The 19600-nt window shown below is 52.4% G+C and overlaps 1 protein-coding gene across 1 annotated transcript in view; it reads right to left on the reverse strand.

The window, feature by feature from the left end:
• Positions 1 to 19600, reverse strand: part of OSBP2 (oxysterol binding protein 2) — a 130145-nt gene that overhangs the window by 29524 nt on the left and 81021 nt on the right. The window contains 1 exon segment of the mRNA XM_075718307.1: positions 6425 to 6675. Within this exon segment, the coding sequence (XP_075574422.1) occupies positions 6425 to 6675 (251 nt within the window).

A 19600-nucleotide genomic window follows, 5' to 3' on the forward strand; every position in this document is an offset into this window, starting at 1 on the left:
AGTGCCTTCTCCTTCAACAGATGCTGGAGGAAGGAGCCAGAGAGAACCACCTTGGTGCATCAAGCCCAGGCAAGAGGCAAACACAACCCTTGCAATACCAGGGGTAGAACCCCAGAAGGGATTAAGCCAGCGATGCATTGCTATTTGTCTTCCCCATGTCCCCATCCTGCCCCAAGGTGCCAATAACCACCAGGCACAGACACGTGGCAGCTGCCTGTGTGTTGCGGGCAGCTGCCAGAGGATCACACAAGGTACGGGCAGGGCTCACCTGGTTACAGTGCTGCATTTTAACATCAGAGGCAATGCCTGGCTGGGCTGTCTCACAGTTCAGCAGAGCTGCTGATTAACATCAGGCATTGCTGACAGTGCAATCCCCGTCTCTGACATGCTAAGCCCACCAACATGCAGCCCTGTTGATCCAGCAGCTGCCCAGGCAGAAATGCTCGAAACTCTCCTCTGAAGCTGCAATAGAGAAGTTATTGCCCTCAGCAAAAAAAACAGCAGGGCAGAGCTGCGAGAGGCATCCTATGAGCACCCGCACATATGATATAATCTGCTGGAAGGACTCAGCAACCATGGGGAATGATGATGATGAGGGGAGCTGGAGGAAGGCACTGCCTGTCTGGACAGATCTGATCAGAGATAACCCTCACACCTCTAAACTAAAAAAGCAATAAAGGATGCTCCAGAGAAAGTTGTAGCAGCTCCGAGAGCAGGGGCCAGGCTCCACATCTCCACTCCCCTGGACCCTAGCCCCACTCTGCCAGCTATGCAGGCAGGTACGGACCCCAGGGTGACACCCGTCACGCTCCACCACCTCCCCCGGGTAACAGCAAGGCACCCACCAGTTTATTCATCAGCGTGGCGCATCCACAGCAAAAACGCCCAGGATACATAGACCTCTTGCCACAGCTTTCTCATCCGAAGAGGATTAGGGTTGGGTTAAAGATTTAATCCCAAGACCGGGGGTTTTCTGGGTCGGTGACATGGTTTTCAATGCGCTGATCAGCGCACATGTTGTTAGTACAGCACAAATAATTAATACAGGCCGCGTTACAGTGCAGGTATGCAAAAACAGGCTCCTCCTGCGCAATCACCATTGGAATAGTCACAGGGAAGAGGAAACATGCCCTGCTGCAGGGTGGTCTGATTTTAGGCAGCAGAGCATCTGCTTGGGGCCAGTGAGGGCAGCTGGGGGCAATCCCTGCCACTAAGGAAGCAAATCCAGCAGTTGAAGACAGCACTTGCTCACTGCAGTGCCTGAATTAACCCCTGCAGTATACAGATGGGCAGGGTGGAGGGCTCCTCCAGCCCCACTGGTTGTACTGGAGTGCACTGGGAGCAGCCCAGCAGGCTGCTATTCCCTCCCTGCTCAGCATCTCTGCCCCAGCTGCTGGGAGCGCTGTGCAGGCAGAGAGGAGGTCAGGTCCGTTGTCCCGCCTGTGTCATGACAGGTTCGGAGACCCCAAGACATGGCATCGCACACCCACCCACGTCATCAGCCAGCTCCACGCTGGGACCCGTCCAGGTTTGCACCGGTAGCATCACCCTGACCATGTGGTCACCCCAGCGTCTGAGCCCCGGCGGGGAGATGCCAGGGCCTCTTGTTTGCTACCAGCTGTAAGCAGTTTTGCAAGCAAACACAGACACATACAGCAGTTAACCTATCGCTAAAATAAACCATTAGAAATTACACACTGGTCTGGAGGCTGCTCTGGCAAACCTGATGCCACTCAGAGCATGCGCTCAACATCAACCCAGTTTAATGTGGAAACAATTTTAGGAGTACAGATTAATCACAGCAGCATCCCCATGGGGGCAGAGGAGACCCAGTGCTTCACGAAAACAGCAGTGAAGCTGGGACATGGGAAGGCAGAGGAGCGGCTCTGGGGAAGCGCATCTTTCACCCAGGCAGCTCACTACAGCACAGGCACCCAGGAGGTCTCCAAATAAACCAACTGAGGAGCTGTAACCCCCTGGGTCCAGCGCTCAGACCCTCCATAAACCCACCCACAGCACCCACCAGCAGATACCTCTGCCAGGCAGACGCCACTCAGAAGTCTACAGGAGTCAAGCGTGGCCGTGGGGAGAGGTCAGCTGCTCCTCGAGCCACCAGCACGTGGCACAGGGCCACACCTAACTGCGGCTGAGCCAGAGTATGGCCCCGGAGGACTCTGCAGAAAAAAGTGCTGCTTGGACTGGAGGATGCAGCTTCTGGGATGCTGCTGGGCATGCCGGAGAAGCTTAAATGAACAGCCTGTTGCCACCTTCCCTGGGGGAGAAGCAGCACATGTTGTTATCAATCTCACCTCTGGTTCAAGCACTGTTTCACATACTTAAAAACCCTCCCTGCAGGTTCTGAGGATTGAAGAATGCTCTTTGCTGATGGCTTGGGGTGCTGGTGCTCCAGATGGGTCTGTTCCCATGGGAAAGGAAAACCTGGGGGGGGAAGTCAGTCTGCCTCGAAGCAGGTGTCAGCATCCTCCACGTGACGGGCTTGGGCAGTCACCAGCACGATGGCCTCTCATAAGGGCAGGCGTGGAGTCCTTCGGGTCGCTGAACTCCCTTGCTCCCTGCCAGCTGTGAAGGACTCCCTCCTCACGAAACCTTGCCTGCTCAGCACAGCACCCCTGCCCTGGCTGCCTCCTTGCCTGGGCTGCGCCAGCCTGGCAGAGCCTTTCTCCACCTCTGCTCCTCATAAACCTTGAGAAAATGCAAACTAACCCACGAGCAGCACACAGCCAAGCCCAAGCCCTGCTGCTCTCCATGCTCACATCCCTTAAGGAAGCACAAAGCAAGCCGAAAGAAGAGCGCAGCTATTGCATGCTCGCATGCAGTTCAGCCACCTCCGAGCTTTGCCGTAGCAAACCCCATTCCCATTAAAAACCTATTTCTAGCACCACCCACAGCCCCATAAGCTTTTCCTGATGCCCAAAGTGGCTTCCTCAGTGTGTCCACACAGCCCTCCTGCCTGCTGTCTGCTGCTAAATTATGAGACGGAAGCTTTCCCTGCAACTTGGATGAGTCTATGCAATTCTGCACAGCGCTCTTCATCTTCATTCCTCTAATTATCCCTTTAATTTGTTGCTTCTTATTTTTACATACCTCCCACACCTCCCCCACGGCAGATTGTGACTCGCTTTTCTGCGTATCCTCCTCGTCGCTCCTCACAGCCCCACCGACATGGCGTGCCTTGGTCCTGGCAAGGCTGAACTCTGCCGCTGAGTCTCACCCAGCATAGTGTTATGTGAGATTTCCAAGTTCAGATGGGAGCAGAGCGAACACGTGACTCATAGAGGTCTGAGCTTGAATTTAAGCCCTGCAATAGTCAGTCCCTCTGTGTTTCAGATCCTCACCTGTAATGCAAAGTTCCGGCACATCCTGCTCTGCCTCTGCCCAAATATTCCCCCATCATCCCAAGCATCACTCATGCAGGAGCAGCCCGAGCTGCCTTCTCCTCCTGATCTCCAGAGAAGCACCCTGAGTCAGCCAAGGCAGGCACCCAGAGCACACAGCGAGGAGGTCACCTTCTCAGCAAAGCTCTTTCATTTACATATGTATTTATTTATTTCTATTTGCTTGCTGCTGCTCCCTGCGGCTCCTGGGACATTTACATAATCAGATCATAAGGCGGCTGGACAGAAACTGCAAGCACTGGCACCGGAGCATCCATCCCTTCCCACTGCAGGCAGCAAAGCCCAGCCCTGCCCTGTCCCTTGCCCACTGGCCGGGGCACACTGGCCACACAGGTCCCAGCCAGGAGCTGGACCCGAGCGCAGAGCCCAGGGCTGCTCCCATGAGCCCACTGCTGCTCAGGAAGAGGTCAGGAGCAGAGACGGCTCCCAGCAGTTTGTCATAGCCAATAGCTCACAGGCCCAAACCTCCCTAAACTGCTTGGGGGTGCAACCGAAAAAGAAGCAAACGCAGCACAATCTCGGCAACGAACAGACAGTGCTGCATGTCACCGTCCCAAGCCAGCCACAGCGTGGATATGAGCCACGGCATCTCCTGCAAAAGCCAATCTCTGCTGTACAGGCAGAGGTGATGCCCTGGGAGGCAGGATTCAGCCACACCAGGTCGGAGCAGATCAGTGAGGTTTGGTGCTGGGGCCAGGGCAGAGCGCGGATGCGGAGCATCCACATGCCAGCACCAGCCCACCACTGCTGGCTGGGACCTCTCTGGGCAAAAGCCAGCAGATGGGGGATGCTTAATTTCTCCTGCAAGGAACTACCGGCCCGTCAAAAGCACCCTGTGCTCCCATGGGATGCGTGGCCCTGAGAAGCCCGCAAGGATCAAGGTGGGCAGGAGGAGGGTGTATTTTCACCTACTACCAGGAGACGGCTTGACTCCATGTGCTTCCCTGTAGCGATGTTTCATGTTTCGACACAGAAGATTTCAGGACCTTTGCATTGCCCAGAGCCACCCCCTGCCCCATGAGAGACTCCCTGGGCAGGGCCTGCACAGCAGCTCGCAGAAGGCATCACCCCATGCTAAAAAGATAAATCGAGGTGCAAAAAGGGATCCATGCAGGAAAAGGTGACAGCACAGCTGGGAGCACCAGTCCACCATGATGGGGTGGTCAGGCTGTCAGATGCCTCCCTCCTGGCCTCCCACAACCCTACCAGGCTCCCCCTCCTCCTGCCTTTGTAATCCACTCCCCCCAAAGCATCGCTGTTTTACGGGGGTCAGTGTTCCCCTGCCCACAGCTCCATCACCTCACCCAGAGACAATGGGCTCATCAGCAAGCTGGAAGAGCCCCAACTACCACCCCATCCTGCTTCTTCCATGTTACAGCCTTTCCCCTTTGGACATCTCCTCCAGATGCTCAGCTGCGAGACGAAGTACAAAAGGATGCTGTTAAAAACAGATCTCTGACATCCACCCGAAAATAAATGCCTCGCTCCCTCCCTGGCCCCTCTTACCCACTTAGTGTTTTGGACAAACCATGTTTCTACTGTTTTTTCCCGGCACAACAGGTTTTGTGCTATTTTCCACTGTCCAGATAGCCTTGCTCAAGCTTTTATCACATCGCAACCACCACAACCTCCTCCTCTCTAGGGTGGACACAACAAATACTGTTCCGCTCATCCCTTCCCAAAAGGCTGCTGAAGAAAGCCTCTCCCCAGCAATTCCCTGCCTGCATCCCATCACCGGTCTGCCTCATAACAGCAAACCCTCACTGCTCCCGGCAGCACCAAGGGTTCTGCTGCCACCTTGCACCGTTCGCAACACGCTGCCATCCCCACTCCAAAAACTTTGACAAACTCTCCACAGGGAGAGCACTGCATAGGCACCTCCAAAGCTGCTCCAAAATGCAAGACGCTGTCTCAGGAAGCCCTTTCCCCCCCACAGCTACAAAATCCTTGCAAGCAGGGACGGGGAGGATGATACAGCCACGGGGCTCCTGAGTGCTCTCCGCCGTGGATTATTATTATTTTTTAAAAGCCCGCATAAACCAACACACGACCTCTTTTTGCTCAGGGCCGGGACAGCATGGCAACAGTGCTGCTCCATTCACAATTCCCCAAGCTCTGCCTTCATATATTATTCCAGGTCTGTTAGGCTTTTGGGTTGGGTTTGTGGGGTTTTTTTTGCTTTAAATATTTTATTTAGTTTTACTCTCTTCCCTTCCCCAAAGCTCCCCAGGGAATATCAGGCTCCCCAGGAAGGGCTGTCTCACTGCAACGAGGCAGATCCGCACCCCAAACAGAAGCTGTCCAAAAAATAATCAGAAAGCACTGTCACGCTGCACAAGGCAGGGAGCAGCGCTGGTGCGGGTACATGCTTCATGACCTCCGACCAACCAGTCTGGGAGAGCACAGCTGGCATGAGACAGCTCTCAGACCCCAAAGGGGTTAAATCCCTCAGTCATGTAAAACAAGGGCAGTTTCATGGAAGTCAATGAGGATGCAAGCAACATGAGGATGTGGGTCTGAATCTGCACCAGGCAACAGCCTCTGAACTGCTGTGCCAGCCAGAAAGGCACCCCAGAACAGCTGAAAACCCCTTTGCACCCCAAGCCTCCCCTTTATCCAGCTGAAAACGCCTTTGCAACCCAAGCCTCCCCTTTACCTGGCTTTACATCCAAGATGTCCTATTTTGGAGCAGCCTCCCCAGAAAGCACGCTGTAAGGATGTAGCAGACCTGTGTCTCAGGGGGTTACACGCACCCGTGCTTGCTCCCTGGGCTGCACCTTCCTAAACTCCCATCCCTTCGCCGCAAGCGCTGAGCCGGCACCGAGCTGGCACCAAGCTCCTGGCCATGCCTGAGCTCCACGCCAATGCACAGCTCTTGCAGAAAGATGGTGCACAGGGAGAAAACGGCGCCGTGCTGGAGGGAAGAAGGATGATGGAGGAAGAGGAGGAGGAAAACGCTTCTCCCTCTGCCTCTTTGCAAACACAGCAGCTCAGCCGGCAGCACTTACATTGATCATAGCATTGGAGGTGATGCGGAAGAGCGTGGCTCGTTCGTTCACCGCCTTGATCTTCTCGCCGCTCTCAGCCGGCAGCTTCAGGTTCTCCAGCTCACTGAGCGAGCGCTGCAGGGCCGCCCCGTGCTTCGCGATCAGGTCATTGCAAGTGCTCAGATCCTCCAGCTTACTCGAGAGGGTTTTTAACGTGCCGTGCAGCTCGCTCTTGTCTGACTGTGAGGCGGGCTCCTCGTCGCCCGAGTCATCTGCAAAGGGAGGGATGGAGAAAAAACAGTTTCCATGGTTACCCCCGGACCGTACTAACCCGCCAGCACAGCGGGCAGGGGAACCTCCTGCCTCCTCCTGCACACAGGCAGCTCTGCTGGGGCTGGAGGTCATGGCCACCGCATCCCCTGGGAGCAGGGCGTGGTGTGGAGGAGCAATGCAGGACGTCACCCAGAGCCCCGAGAAGCATCCAAAGGGCTCCTGTGGCTGTTACCAGGATTTGGTTCAGGGCTGCTAAGGCTGAGCAATGCGGGGGCACTGCATGGGGAGCCGTGTGCTGGTGCCACCGGGGAAGGGCCACGTGCCAAACCTCCCCTTTCCACGCACAGCTATGGGAGCCAGGCACAGTGTCAATGCACCCTGCGCTGGGAGCGAAGCTCGCGCAGGCTCTACAAGGTCTGCTTTGGGCAGGATAAACTATCGCACCCAAGGGAAAGGTCAGAAAAACACAGGGGAGAGTAACAGCCTTTCCCCAAAACCACCATCACATCTTCACAGGGCAGAAAACTCCACAATAAGTATCTCAAGTACAGCAGAAATGGTTATTCCTGCAACTCCAGAACACTTGGGTGACTTAAAACCAGAAAACCAACCCAAAACCGAGCAGCGAGTATAACAGAGCACTTCTTCAGATCATCCCACTGCTTCCCTGGGGAAGGCAGAGGAGGTGAGTGGCTCCGAGATGCAGCACTGGCCAAAGCAAATACAAAAAGCAAGAGCAGAGCAGGTCCTGCGCAGCGTCTGTGCCTCATCTTTACGTTCAAAGTTTAGCCGAGGTTTCTCCGGGTGCACAAAAAACCACTAAGGCAGGACAGCACAGAGCAGTCACCTTATTTTCCCTCCCTCAATTATCTGTTTCTGCATTAAAAGGAGATGGGGTATGGCAAAACATGCCTGCAGCTTCTCTGCCAGGGCTGGGGGAGCCAGGAGGGAGGAGGATGTCCTCCAAGCCAGCCAGGCTGAGAGACACCACGATGCTGCGAAGCACAGACTTCAGGGATGCCTTGGTTAAAGCAGGGGTGTAGCACATCACCTTTCTGCACTGCAAGGAAAAGGAGAAAAGCCCCTACTTCACTGATAGGTAGGCATTTGGGTTTTATTCCTGGCGTGTTTATAAGACCTTTTGAAATGCTGTAGATATTGAGACTGATGTTCAGCTATTGCTCGTATCGATTCCACCGCTCTTAGGCCAGCTAAGGAAAATGAGAGAAAGAGCACCCTTCATTTAACAGTACCAAAGCAGTGTTTCTAAGGCAAGAGCCAGAGCAAGCTGGATAATATAAAAGGACCATCAACATGGAGTCGAAGCAGCAGAGGAGCAGAGCACGGTGCTGCACCAAGTCTCATGGCTATGAAGGTACCCAGAAAGGATGTGATGGGACAAGGAAGTATAGCCCAGGGACAAGGCTTATCCTACACAGCAGGATTTACCCCAGCTGCCCAAGGACAACAGGAGAAGAAAATTAAAGCCCTGCTGGGAAACAGGGCACAGAGCAAAATGAAAACAGCTCATGAAGCACTAGGGTAGCATCTCCCAATGCAACCATTTGGTCCATCTGCAACCCAGCTATGAACATCCACAGCACACAAACCTCCGACTTAAAAGCCAGGAGGTGAAGTGTGGCTTGCAGCCACCAAGGATGCTCAAAGAATAAGTAATCCATCAGTGCCAGCATTCACAGCACCTACAGGAAGCCAACCAAGACCTTCCCAAGGAAGGTGAGCAGCCAGCCAAGGTGCCAGGAGCAAAGCTGTCTCCCACCGAAAGGCTGAGGAGCTACTAAGCTGCACAGCCGGATGGGAAGCCCCGCTTTGGGGGACAGAACCAGCATTTTGGAAACACAGCAGGCATCAGGGAAGTCTCCAGCACAGGTGGAAGGAGATGGGCAGGGGAAAGAGAACAAGAATGGGAATATGCAGGATTGGAAGGCTCCATCCCCAGGAGGGTGCACAGAGGTACCACGGCAATGGGCATGAGCTTACACTGCAGGGATCTTGTACGTGCCAACTGCAAGAGATCTAGCAGGAAAATTTAAGCCACTTTTTCACAAGTAACTAAAGTAACCAAAGCCTCCCTAATGTCCACTTTCTCTTTCAAGTATTTCCACGGTGCTCTTCATCCTGGGGCTAACAAAGGCACTGCAGGTGACTGGCAGCGTATACACATCCCCCTGAGCTTTGAATATTGTCTTTGTCCCTGTCCTCAGCTGGTGCATCCAAAGGACAGAGCATACTGTACCATGCAGAGGATGCTCTCCAGGAGATGTACACCCTGCTGTTACTGCTGCTCAGAGACATCTCCCTGAGGCTTTCCAGGGCAGTGTCGGTAGAGGCTTGAATCCATTTCCTTTCACAGTCTCCCATGCATCTCTCCTCCACCATCAAATACAGCATGAGCTTTCACCAGAGCTACTGCCCAGCAACACAACTTCCACCTTGCAAGGTTCCGTCTGCAGCCATCGCCTCTGATCAGGCTGGAAACCTGCTCCTCTCAAGCTGCAAGGTCCATGTGCTGGTCCAGCAGGCCAACCCTGGGGCACTTCCCCTGTCCCACAACACCACACACCCTGGCAGCACACACACCCGCGGTCACCGATCCAAACACAGCCCAGATCTCAGGTGTGCAATCTGCACACAGGGTGGGCATGGGATGGTGGTGGCATTTACACAGCTCAGCCCAGACAGAGCCACCTATTTGCAGTTCAAGAGCCCCCAGCTCTCTCCAGGGGCGCATCCGCGCTCTCCCTATGAGCATCCCAGCAGCCTCTCCTGGGCTGGGCGAGCTGCCTGCACTCCAGCATGCAGATGGGAACCACCTCTCCATAGCATCTGGCAGTCTGATCACTAGTAAGTCCAGTCTTTAATAGCTAATTTATAATATATTACAATGTTTTATAAAACCACCAGAAGCGGAAGTCAACCACGCTAGCTTGGTTTTCATCACAGACACCAGCCAGGCAACTATCACCGCTAACTGCCAAAAAGCACCATTACCTCTGTGGGACTCAAGAGGACAAACCAAATTTGGGATTTTTCTGTTTGCAGACATCAGTAATACTTCCCAAAGATAATTTTATCTGTTTACAAAGACTGCAAAAATTGTGCCAAGCAGAAGGAAGCACCTCTCTTCCTGTCCTCAGGCAGCATTTAACCACAAAATCCCTCCTCCTCCCAGATCACAGCCTGGGGATTTTGCCCACCGTTAAAACACTCCAACACAGGGGTGGCACCATGCGGCGACGGATGGACTCCATCTCTTGCCAGGGCAGCATTTCCTGCCCGTTGCTGCCCGTTTGTTGAGGCTGCAGTATGATCCCTGCCTGTGTGCTCAGCTTGAGGCAGGAGGCACGAACGACGCAGCATGGCCCATTTTTTTATCACTGTGTTACATAAAAGCCTTGAAGCCCAGGAAAAAGAGGGAAGGCACCTGGATCAGACCATGCCAGTTGTGATGCTGCTGGTTCAAGGCTAAGTTAGCTGAGCTCAACATCCCTCACCAGCTCCCCACCTGCCCCAAAGGTGCCTTCACTGCCATGCCAGTGGGGCGTGCAGCAGGATCCCACCTTACTCCTCCTGCTTGTGCACATGAAGAAATGGAGTGTCAGACCCTCTGCTGAGGCTGCAGACTTCAAATGAGACCTTATGGCTAGATGGCCATTATGCGCCCACGGGGGAGCTATGTGCAACGCTGTCTCAGGAGCAAAAGCACACCCAATGCAGAGAACAGAAAACTCACTACGTCTCTGGTCCCCGCACCCCCAGTAAGCACACCCCTGTAACCAGCACTGCCTTCACACCCATAGCCCCAGTGCCCAGGATGCACAGAGACCTGGACCAATTCATGCTTCTGTGATTCACAGTAAAATAAAAACATCTCAAGCAACATAATTTGTTGTAATTATTTCATATCAAAGCACAGAAAGAAGGAAACACAATGTCACAGCTACAATCAAATCAGAGCAAGTTAAAGCAGAAATGATCATGCAAAGCACCGAAACAACCTCATTGCCATCCCACCTGGGCGAAACACTGACACCGGCTCTGAAGACGGGTTTCCAACCCCCAATAAATGCTGAAACACCTCCCAGCACTGAAACACTCCACTCTTTATGACCCCTGCAGCACCAGCACAGGCCAAGCAGGATCGACCAAGTCCCTGGAAACCCCTCATCCCTCACTTCGCTCCCTGGAGGTTTTTTGACTTTAAAGATGGTTATCTGTGAATTCCTGGCTCTGGGAAAGCTGGGAGGTTGAATGAGGTCTTGGCTTCACCTACCAGCACAGCACTGGAAAAAGCATCTTAAAAGGCCCAGGAGCAAACTGCAGCCCCACGGGGACCACCATCATGAACAGCAGAGTGGTGCATGCTCTTATTATTATTTTTTAAATTATCCTCATGTCTCCTCCACTCCGTCCTTCTGCACTTACTCCACACACAAAGCTCACCAGAGACTTCAGCATCCTCCAGTACGGAGCTGCTGGCAGCACATGGCTGTCCAGTCCAGGGAAGAGAGGTGTGAGGACCAGCATGGCCTCTCCCCTTTGTCCTGGGAGCCCAAGGGAAAGCTGACCAAAGCCAAAATAAGCACAGAGACAAATCCATCTCTTTCCACAAGCAACTACCAGCCTTTCAGATCTGCACCAGCTTCAGTCCAGGGGCTTGTGGGTAAGAGCAGCCCCAGATCCAAGCAAAGGAGCCCTGCTTCCACATCATGTTCACCCAGCTCTCCAGCTGGTTTCTTGTCCTGTGGCAGTGCCAGGAGGGTGAGGACAGGGTTGTCTGGGGTCTGGACAACCCCTCATTTGCCCATCTCGGGGAGGATGGTCCCAGGGAAGTTGCTTTGCTGCAGCAGCACAAGACCCACCAACTCCTACAGTTACTGCTGAAGGTCATCTGTAAAGTGCTGCAGGAGGGAGGAGCAGCAAAATTTATTCTTATTGCTGAGGATTAAGGATTCACTCATCCAGAAAGGTGAAGCAGCCACAAGCCATCGCCTGGAGGTCTTCGCTTGGAGCACGGCCAAACGCCGGGGCACTGGAGATCCTTCCCTCATTTCAGCCTTTGTATCAACTCAGCCAGGGAAAAAAAAAAAAAAATTGATTTTGCTTTGCTAAGCCTGGTAAAACACCCAAAGGTCAGGAAATATCCACAGAGAGCGAGCCTCTGTCCAGGGCTCCTCATGTGATGACAAAAACTGCAACTGGCCCCACAGACTCACACCACTTGGGACTTCAGCAGCTGCCTGAATGGGGGGGTTTCCTAATCACAGTGATTCAGGTTCACAAAACTTCTTGGAAGCTGGAGAAATTTATATTCCTAAATGGGAGCTAGGGAGGCGGAAAACACAACTCCCAACTACTTTTCGCATCCCTGGTGATAGCTGATAGGTTCAACTCGAAGAGACCTGTCGAGGGCAAAGCTGTTCCTCACTGAGACCCAGCATGGACACAGCACACCAGGAACATCTGTGAGGCTTTGCTGTAAACTTTGCGACACACGAGACAAAAAATCAAGGCAGGGCAGCGCAGCATCCCTCGCTGGCTCACCACAGCCCCACAGCGATAGGAGAGCTGACAGAGCAAGGACTGCACGAGGGCGATAGCGAGGAACATCCAGACGCTCCGGCGCTGCCCAGCAGACTCCTGCTGCAAAGTTTTCCAGGGCATCAAGTGTGTCCCAACCCAAAGTGAGTTTTCACAATGGCTTTGGAGGGGGGCTTCCAGCGCAAGCAGGGGATGAGGAAGAACCAGAACCAGGGCAGTGAGGACTTGCTGAGGTGGAAGATACTCTGTGCTCATTGCCTCTGCATGCCACCCTTACACCTTTCACCAGTTTGGTCCTTTTGGATCCTCAGCTCCAAGCCCAAGCTACCTCTCAGCAGCTCCTCAATCACATTAAACCTCAAACCAATGTCCGCGAGCTGGGCAGGGCCAGGGCGGACAAGGGGCTCTGTGTCTGGAATGAGCAAAAAGCTTGGAGGCTCTGCAGGAGCCAGGAAGGCATCCCTTCTCCTTTCACACAGGGAAGATCCTTCAAGAACACAAATACTATTTTAATACTTGGCTTCCAGCCATACCTCTCTCCAATGCAGCCCCAGCACACCCTGCCCCTGCAGAGGGAAGGGGCTCTGTGATGGATACGCCTCCTCCTGCAAAAGTGCTTCTACCTGACCCTCGTCCCTGTCTGCGCTGGGCACCAGCCAGTGCTGCCAACAGCAGGTCTGCCATCTGCTCTCCACAGAAGAAAGATCCTCCCTAAAGCAGCAAACCTTCAGTGGGTTGGCAGGGGGGCTGCCCAGCCCAGGACCCCCCACTCATGTTGGGATGCAGGTGCCCCTGGACCCCCTCGGGGAGCAGCATGTCCCTGGCTCATGAGCTTCACCTCGGCTCACCCCGCTCCTCAACACGAGACAGGTTTAGAATGAAAGACAGGCATTTAGCAAGAATTTATGTCACTCTTCTACAGTGAACAAAAACTACCTGAGAAAACAAATACAAAACACTAGCAGCAAATATTTGACAAAAATTGCGAAGTTCCTCACACTCCTGTGCCTTGGATGAGTCAACCCAGCTGCCACAGCAACCTCCCAAGGTTTCCTGCCCTTCCCAAACTCAGTGTCCCCTGAAGACCTCCCCATGCCCATTGCTGGCACATGGGGACCACCACTGATTTGAATCCATTCCCCTCTCTTCCTCCTGCAGCCAAGCTTTGCACTGACCACGCGCTGCTCAGGGCAGGGCCCACTGCTCAGTACCAGCATCTCTGGAAGCAATGCCTGCTGAGACCCTGGACTAGAGGTGGCCCTGAGGCAGAGGTTTCAGGCTGCACGTATGTGCAAGGTGCCATCAGCTTTATGGGAGCACAACCCAAGCCCAGAACCGACACTTTTGCCCTCTGTCTGCAGTATCAGGCAGGGCTGCCATGACACACAAGCATGGCAGAGCAGGCCTGGCCCCCCGGCACCACAGTAACCCACATAACAGCTACCAAGGTTTGCAAAATCCTCCTCTCCCTCCTGCACCAGGAAGGTTTTACAAATGCTGTTGCTGCTTTATGACCTGCATTTCTTGTCGCTTGCCATGCACAAGGGAAACATCTGCAACCAAGGGCTTAAATACAAGACACACCACCATTAACAGCAGCTTTTAATAAATCTCCTCTGCGGGAACTCACACAGCTTGTATTTTGCAGAATGCACTTAGTTCCCACACACTACGCACCCTAAAAACACGAGCCCCTGCAAGCCAAGTCCCTTCATTCCCCATCTCATGCTTTGTTTTGACTTGCAAACCAACTTAAAGGCAATCTGTTGTGATTTTTATTTGTAGGGCACTGGCATGAAGCAGTTGCTATAGGAACAGCCAGCCTCACGGTAAGCTGGGAAGATTATTTTTGGAGCTGTGATGCTATTTAATCTATGTAAAAAGGATCAGCAGCTATCGGCTGTAAGACTCTTCAGGCTTGTTTCTCGGCCGGGAGAGCAACACGAAACCTCAGCGCCCAGAGCAGCATCTCACGAGAAGGCCATTAAGGCAGAAGCTCCCTTTACACCCCCTTTTTCTGCCATTAAAACTTCCCTCAGCTAAGTATTTCCCCTTGCTTGCAATTTCTCTGGAGCTGGTGGAAAAGCTGCTGGCTGGAGACACAAGGCAGGCACTTCCCTGTACTGGCAACACGCTGGGGCTTTGCATTGCAGCCCACAAGGAAACCCAGTGACACCGTGCCTGCCAGAGGCACTGCCATGCAACGCACCCACCCTGAAATCATGGGGGAGACCTGGAGCAACATCAGGGTGCTGCTGCTCATGGCCAGGCTGTTTCAGTGTTGCCCCAGGACAAGCAGAGCTTAGAAGAGCCTTTGCAGGGGGAACAGGATAGAGCAGGGGGAGGCAAAGGGATTGAAGGGTTCAGTGTTAGACCTCTTATTCTGAAACTCCCAAACTGTACCTGAAGTCTGGCTGCAACATCTCCAGCCTGAAGCACCACAGCTATATGGCACCACACCATGGCTAGGGCAGGTAATTAATCCCTGCTTACCTTCCTCTCTGGGTCCAGCACAGATGCTCTCCTCTTCCTACATCCCACACCTTCCTTCTCTGCCCTGTGAGCGGAAAACTTCCCCTTCCCAAGTATCCTCACTTTAAGGAGAAGTCCTCTTCCCTCCTACATCACCTTGAATTTCTCCCCAAGCCTCCTGCAACCCCGAGCAACTCACTCACTGCTTCACCAAAGCCTCTGGAGCCTCTCAAAGGCAGGGCTGGCCCTGCTCAAGAAATTAAACATGGCTTTCTGCTGGAAGGAAAGGTGAATGAGCAGACAAGGGGGGGTGAAAGCGCAGGATCAATACTGCAGAGCGAAGCCGAGCCAGACCAGCTCCTGCACCACAGAGGTGCCGAGCTCTGCAATGCCCAGCACCCGCCGAGGAGCTATGCACAACCCAAAAGCAAACCATGTGCTGCAAGCTGTCCTCTGCATCCAAACAGTTTCATTTACCTACAGGGAAAAGAGATCGTTTACCACTGTCCACAGGTAAAACCATAATGGAATAGAAGCAGCAGTTTGATGATTTTAATTAAAGCAGTATTCCTGGGTTCCCCCAAAGCCACCAACAGCCATGGCAATGAAGAGAGGGCATCTCAGCAGCTGCCTTTTTGCTTATTACCAGCAAGAACTGCACATACGCCGGCAGGGAGCTGAGTTTTGAGGCATCCAATTCACCAGCCCAGCAGCACCTGCCCTTAGCAGCCCCACACCACCGTGGTTGTTCCCAGCATCCCTAGAAAAAGCTGTATTAGGGTTGTTTTGCAGCTGCACAGCAACACCAGGCTACCCAGAAGACTGCACCACCAGAAGCCAGGCACAGCTTGCTCCTCCATCAGCTCACTCAGGAGGTAGAAGCGGCCAAGCTACCCACAGGGAAATTCAGCATCCATCTCTGGAAGAAGAAGGGGAAACAACAGAAACCAGAAACAGGGCCAGAATCATTGACTGCTACATACACCTGTTTGAATCCAAAGTTGGTTGCGCTGCAAAAGGAACTCAACTGACCTACTAGTCTTAGAGCAGCCCCATGGGTGGCAGAGGCTGTACAGGGTGAGGATAATGGGCCCGGAGCAGGATGCAGGCGATGCTCAGTGACATCGGGTTGTCTAGACTACTCCTGGCTTGTGTCTGCAGCTCACCTCACCCTCTCCTGGAGACCATTTCCCCAACACACAATATATGTTAACACTGCTAAGCCCCATTTCCAGAGCACTTTGGCTCTGGATATGCAACAGCACCTGCACAGCATCCCTCTCCTTCCAGCCACATCCTCCTCCAGCTGGCCACTACATCCAGTGTCAAGCTCAGGGACACGAGCACTGCAGGAGCTGCAAGCCAACAGATATCAGAGCCACAACAAAGCAGCCATTTCAAGTTTGCTCTTCTCAGACACGGGAAGGAAGGTGCTGTCCGAGGCCACAGGCAGCACTGGAAGCCGTCCACAACACAGCGCTGCACCTGAGCATCTCCATCGGTGATGCCGAGGCTGCGGTGCTGTGCTGCAAACACACAGGGCAAGCCTCTCGTGTGCATGAGAAATTATAGGGCAACAAAAGACTCCATCATTTCTTCCAAATAAAAGCCAAATCAGCTCAACGTGCCACCTGCAAGCCAAAGCCAGAGATAGTAAAGCCACAAAGTCCTGCTGCTTAAGATGATACCAGCCATGCAACAAGAGTTTTGGCTGCAAGAAATCCCGCAACTCTTCTCACCGTATCAGCAAGGAGCTAAGCCAGATCAGCTTGCCACAGAAAAGCACTTTTCCCAGGCAGGCAAGCAACCTGCTCAGCCCACCAGTCACCACTGAAATCCCAGCAAGATGCTCTGCTGACACACAGTGAAAGCTGCCATCAAGTATCAAGGAAACCACAGCGTGTGACATCCTTCCTATCATGCACTTCCATGCAGTGTCTCTGGCACATGATTTTGCCTGTCTAGGGACAGCAGGCTGCCTGCAGCCAGCCCGGGCAGAGCGCGCAGACTAAAACAGGCATGTTAAGGCAGCAGCAGAGATAGAGGAGCTTCCCTGCCACTACAGTTTCCACGGGGACAGTCAGCACAGCTCATGCCCTGCCTTGGTCCAAGCTTTCTCTCCATAGTTGTCACCAGAGGTCTACTGGAAAGCCCTTCATCATCTAAAGTGTGTCCCCTGGAAAACTCCCCGGTCCATAGCTCAGAGGGTTACAGAAACAGGCAACTCAAAGCTGCTCTTCTACCTCGCTGTCTTTAGGAGCTGATCCAACCCAACTTGTTTCTGATGCTTCCAGGGCACCACCCACCAGCATATGATCGTCATCACAGATAACACAGCTTCCTACTAAAAAAGCAGAGCTTTATCTCTACCAAAAGAAGTCTAGGCTTGGTTCTCATAAATGTCAGTATTTATCACTACCTCAGGTCACTGCAAGCACTCAGCACCAAAATTTCTCTGCAACACTTACAAAATGAGGATGCATTCAACGCCTACATCTAATTTTGGGGGGCAGAGCACCAGACCCATTGCCCAGCCTTCGCTGCCCATGGGGAGCTGTTGGAGGCAGGAGCAGCCTTGGGAGCCGCTGCCCGCTCCTCTGATGACAGAGGCGGCCCCACGTGACTCGCTCAGACATCTGACTTGTCTGCGTCATGTCTGACGCAGGCTAAATTAACTCTGCTAAAGTCTTACCTTCTCCTTCACTCTCCCAGGGGACTAAAAGTGCACTGGCCGTCAAATCACTGTCCTGCAGTGGATGGTGCCTGACCCAGCTGCCTGGGGGAAACCCCAGCCAGGAGGATGGGGAAGGACTGCGCAGGTCTGAGGATGCTCAGGGCGATGCAGCGTGACACACAGCCCCCAGGGACGAGCTGGAGGAGTCACTCATACAAGCAGGAGTAGCCCCAGGATGGCCCCATCATATGACTCTCCTTCCCGCCTGCCTCGGTTTACCTCCCACTGCCATCCGGAGTCAGTGCCCAGAAATCACGGCATGTTTGCTGGGTTTGGGGATGATGAAATGAAACATGGGGTGAGACAGGGATGAGACGGACAGGGCACAACACAACTGCAAAATACAATGTGAAAAGAGCAATTTTTCACCCTCAGCTTCCTCCTTCTCTGTTCTACCTCTTGTGCACTTTCTCCTGCCTTTTCCCATATTTATCAAGGAGTTGTGTATCTAAACATATGAAAAATATCACACTTATTTGGTAAAAGCCTTTTTTCCTCCCCAGGTAGAGTGGGGGAGGTCCATGAAGAAAGGCAAGCATCAAAGCCAACCTCTGCCATGGCAATACCAGACAAAACTCCAAGCCCTTGCTCCTCACAGGTGTTTCCACAAGTAAATACCACGGAAACCAATCCCACCTCCTTAGGAGATTCCCTATTTATCCCATCATCAACCATTCTCCCTGCTGACACCATGGGTTCGATTCAGAAACTCCAGCCCTCCCCGTCTGGGATTATCTAGATCTTTTGGATCACCTATCATTTCTCAACCAAAACAATTTCCACGTTGGCTCTAGAAGATGCATTTGCTTTCATCACTTTTAATAGCTATGAATATTAAATGGAAATGGTTATCTATATTTAATAGTCTAGCCTGGCTGCAAAAAGATAGATATATTTTCACAGCATCTGCAGATGCAGGCACAGGTGGTACTTTTGTGGTTATAAAGAATTACGCTGGAAATTAATCATCAAAATAGTACAGCAAATAATCATTCGTAAATCATTGCAAATTTGGGTGATCACTTAGCAATTATCACCAACCTGGCAAGGCTATTTCTTCTCCCTGCTAATGCAAATGGAAAGCTGTTCAAGCAAATGGAGGCCTAAAAATAGCCAACGTTGGCTGCTTGTGACAAACTGTGACATTTCCTGAAGTCACATTCGGTGGAAGCAGGTGGCGGGCGCAAGCCAAGGGAGGACCCCAACACGGCAATGGGACTCCACAGAACAAATCCAGAGCTCAAAGACCATTGCTCTTCACAAAATAATCCCATCAGATTCGCCTGAAATCCGTAAGTACTGAGGAGAGAAGTGAAATGCGTAAGTTTTGCAGAAATCTAAGCCTAAGGACTTGAGTGACATGATCTGTGTTGGCCCAAGGTTGCGCAGGGGGTTGGACCAGAGACCTCCAGACCTAAGTTACTCCATGACTTCATGCTAAGTGCAACTTTGTCACTTGTAATAATGGCTTTCAGTTAACAAATTGAATGTAGTGCTAAGCTGCAATAACAAGGGAAATTCAACATATATACCTTGTTAAAAATTAATAGGTAAAATCAGCAGAATACAAAAATGGGCTTAAAAATTTTTGGAGCCTTTCTTTGGATGATAGCTTGGGCAACACAGCATCGTTCTTCTACCAGGCCATGTTGAAATAAAGGTAAGCAACTTCTTCCATTTTGATTTTAAAAAATGTTACTACTGGCTCTTGATTTCTGTAACTCTGATTTCCTTAATACTTTGGTGCAGCTGGTTGGAGCCAAACCTAAGGGGAAAAGTGATGCTTTAATGTGGCCCTATAATGCTTGCTTTTTTGGCAAGGAAACAGCACAGCGACACAAGGACTGAAAAGACTATGAACAAGAGACCAAAGGGATAAAAACCAGCTGGGGTTAAACTCTCCACCTTGCATCCAGGAAAAATTACAGCTTACGAGGAAAGCAACCAGGCAAATACACACTGTTACAGCAGGAAATGTGTCTAAGGGGGTGGGGACCCCCACAAAAAGGTATCAAGTCTGATCCCATGAAGATGCCTCCTTGGAAGGAACGATGCTCCTGAGAGGAGGCTGCACAACGAATTTCTTCCAAGACATCAGAAAGTTGATACAATCAAGGAGGCTAACAGAAACAATCGACATGTCTTGATCTGCTCTG

This window comes from Pelecanus crispus, chromosome 11 (assembly GCF_030463565.1).
Source record: "Pelecanus crispus isolate bPelCri1 chromosome 11, bPelCri1.pri, whole genome shotgun sequence".
NCBI classification, from domain to species: domain Eukaryota; kingdom Metazoa; phylum Chordata; class Aves; order Pelecaniformes; family Pelecanidae; genus Pelecanus; species Pelecanus crispus.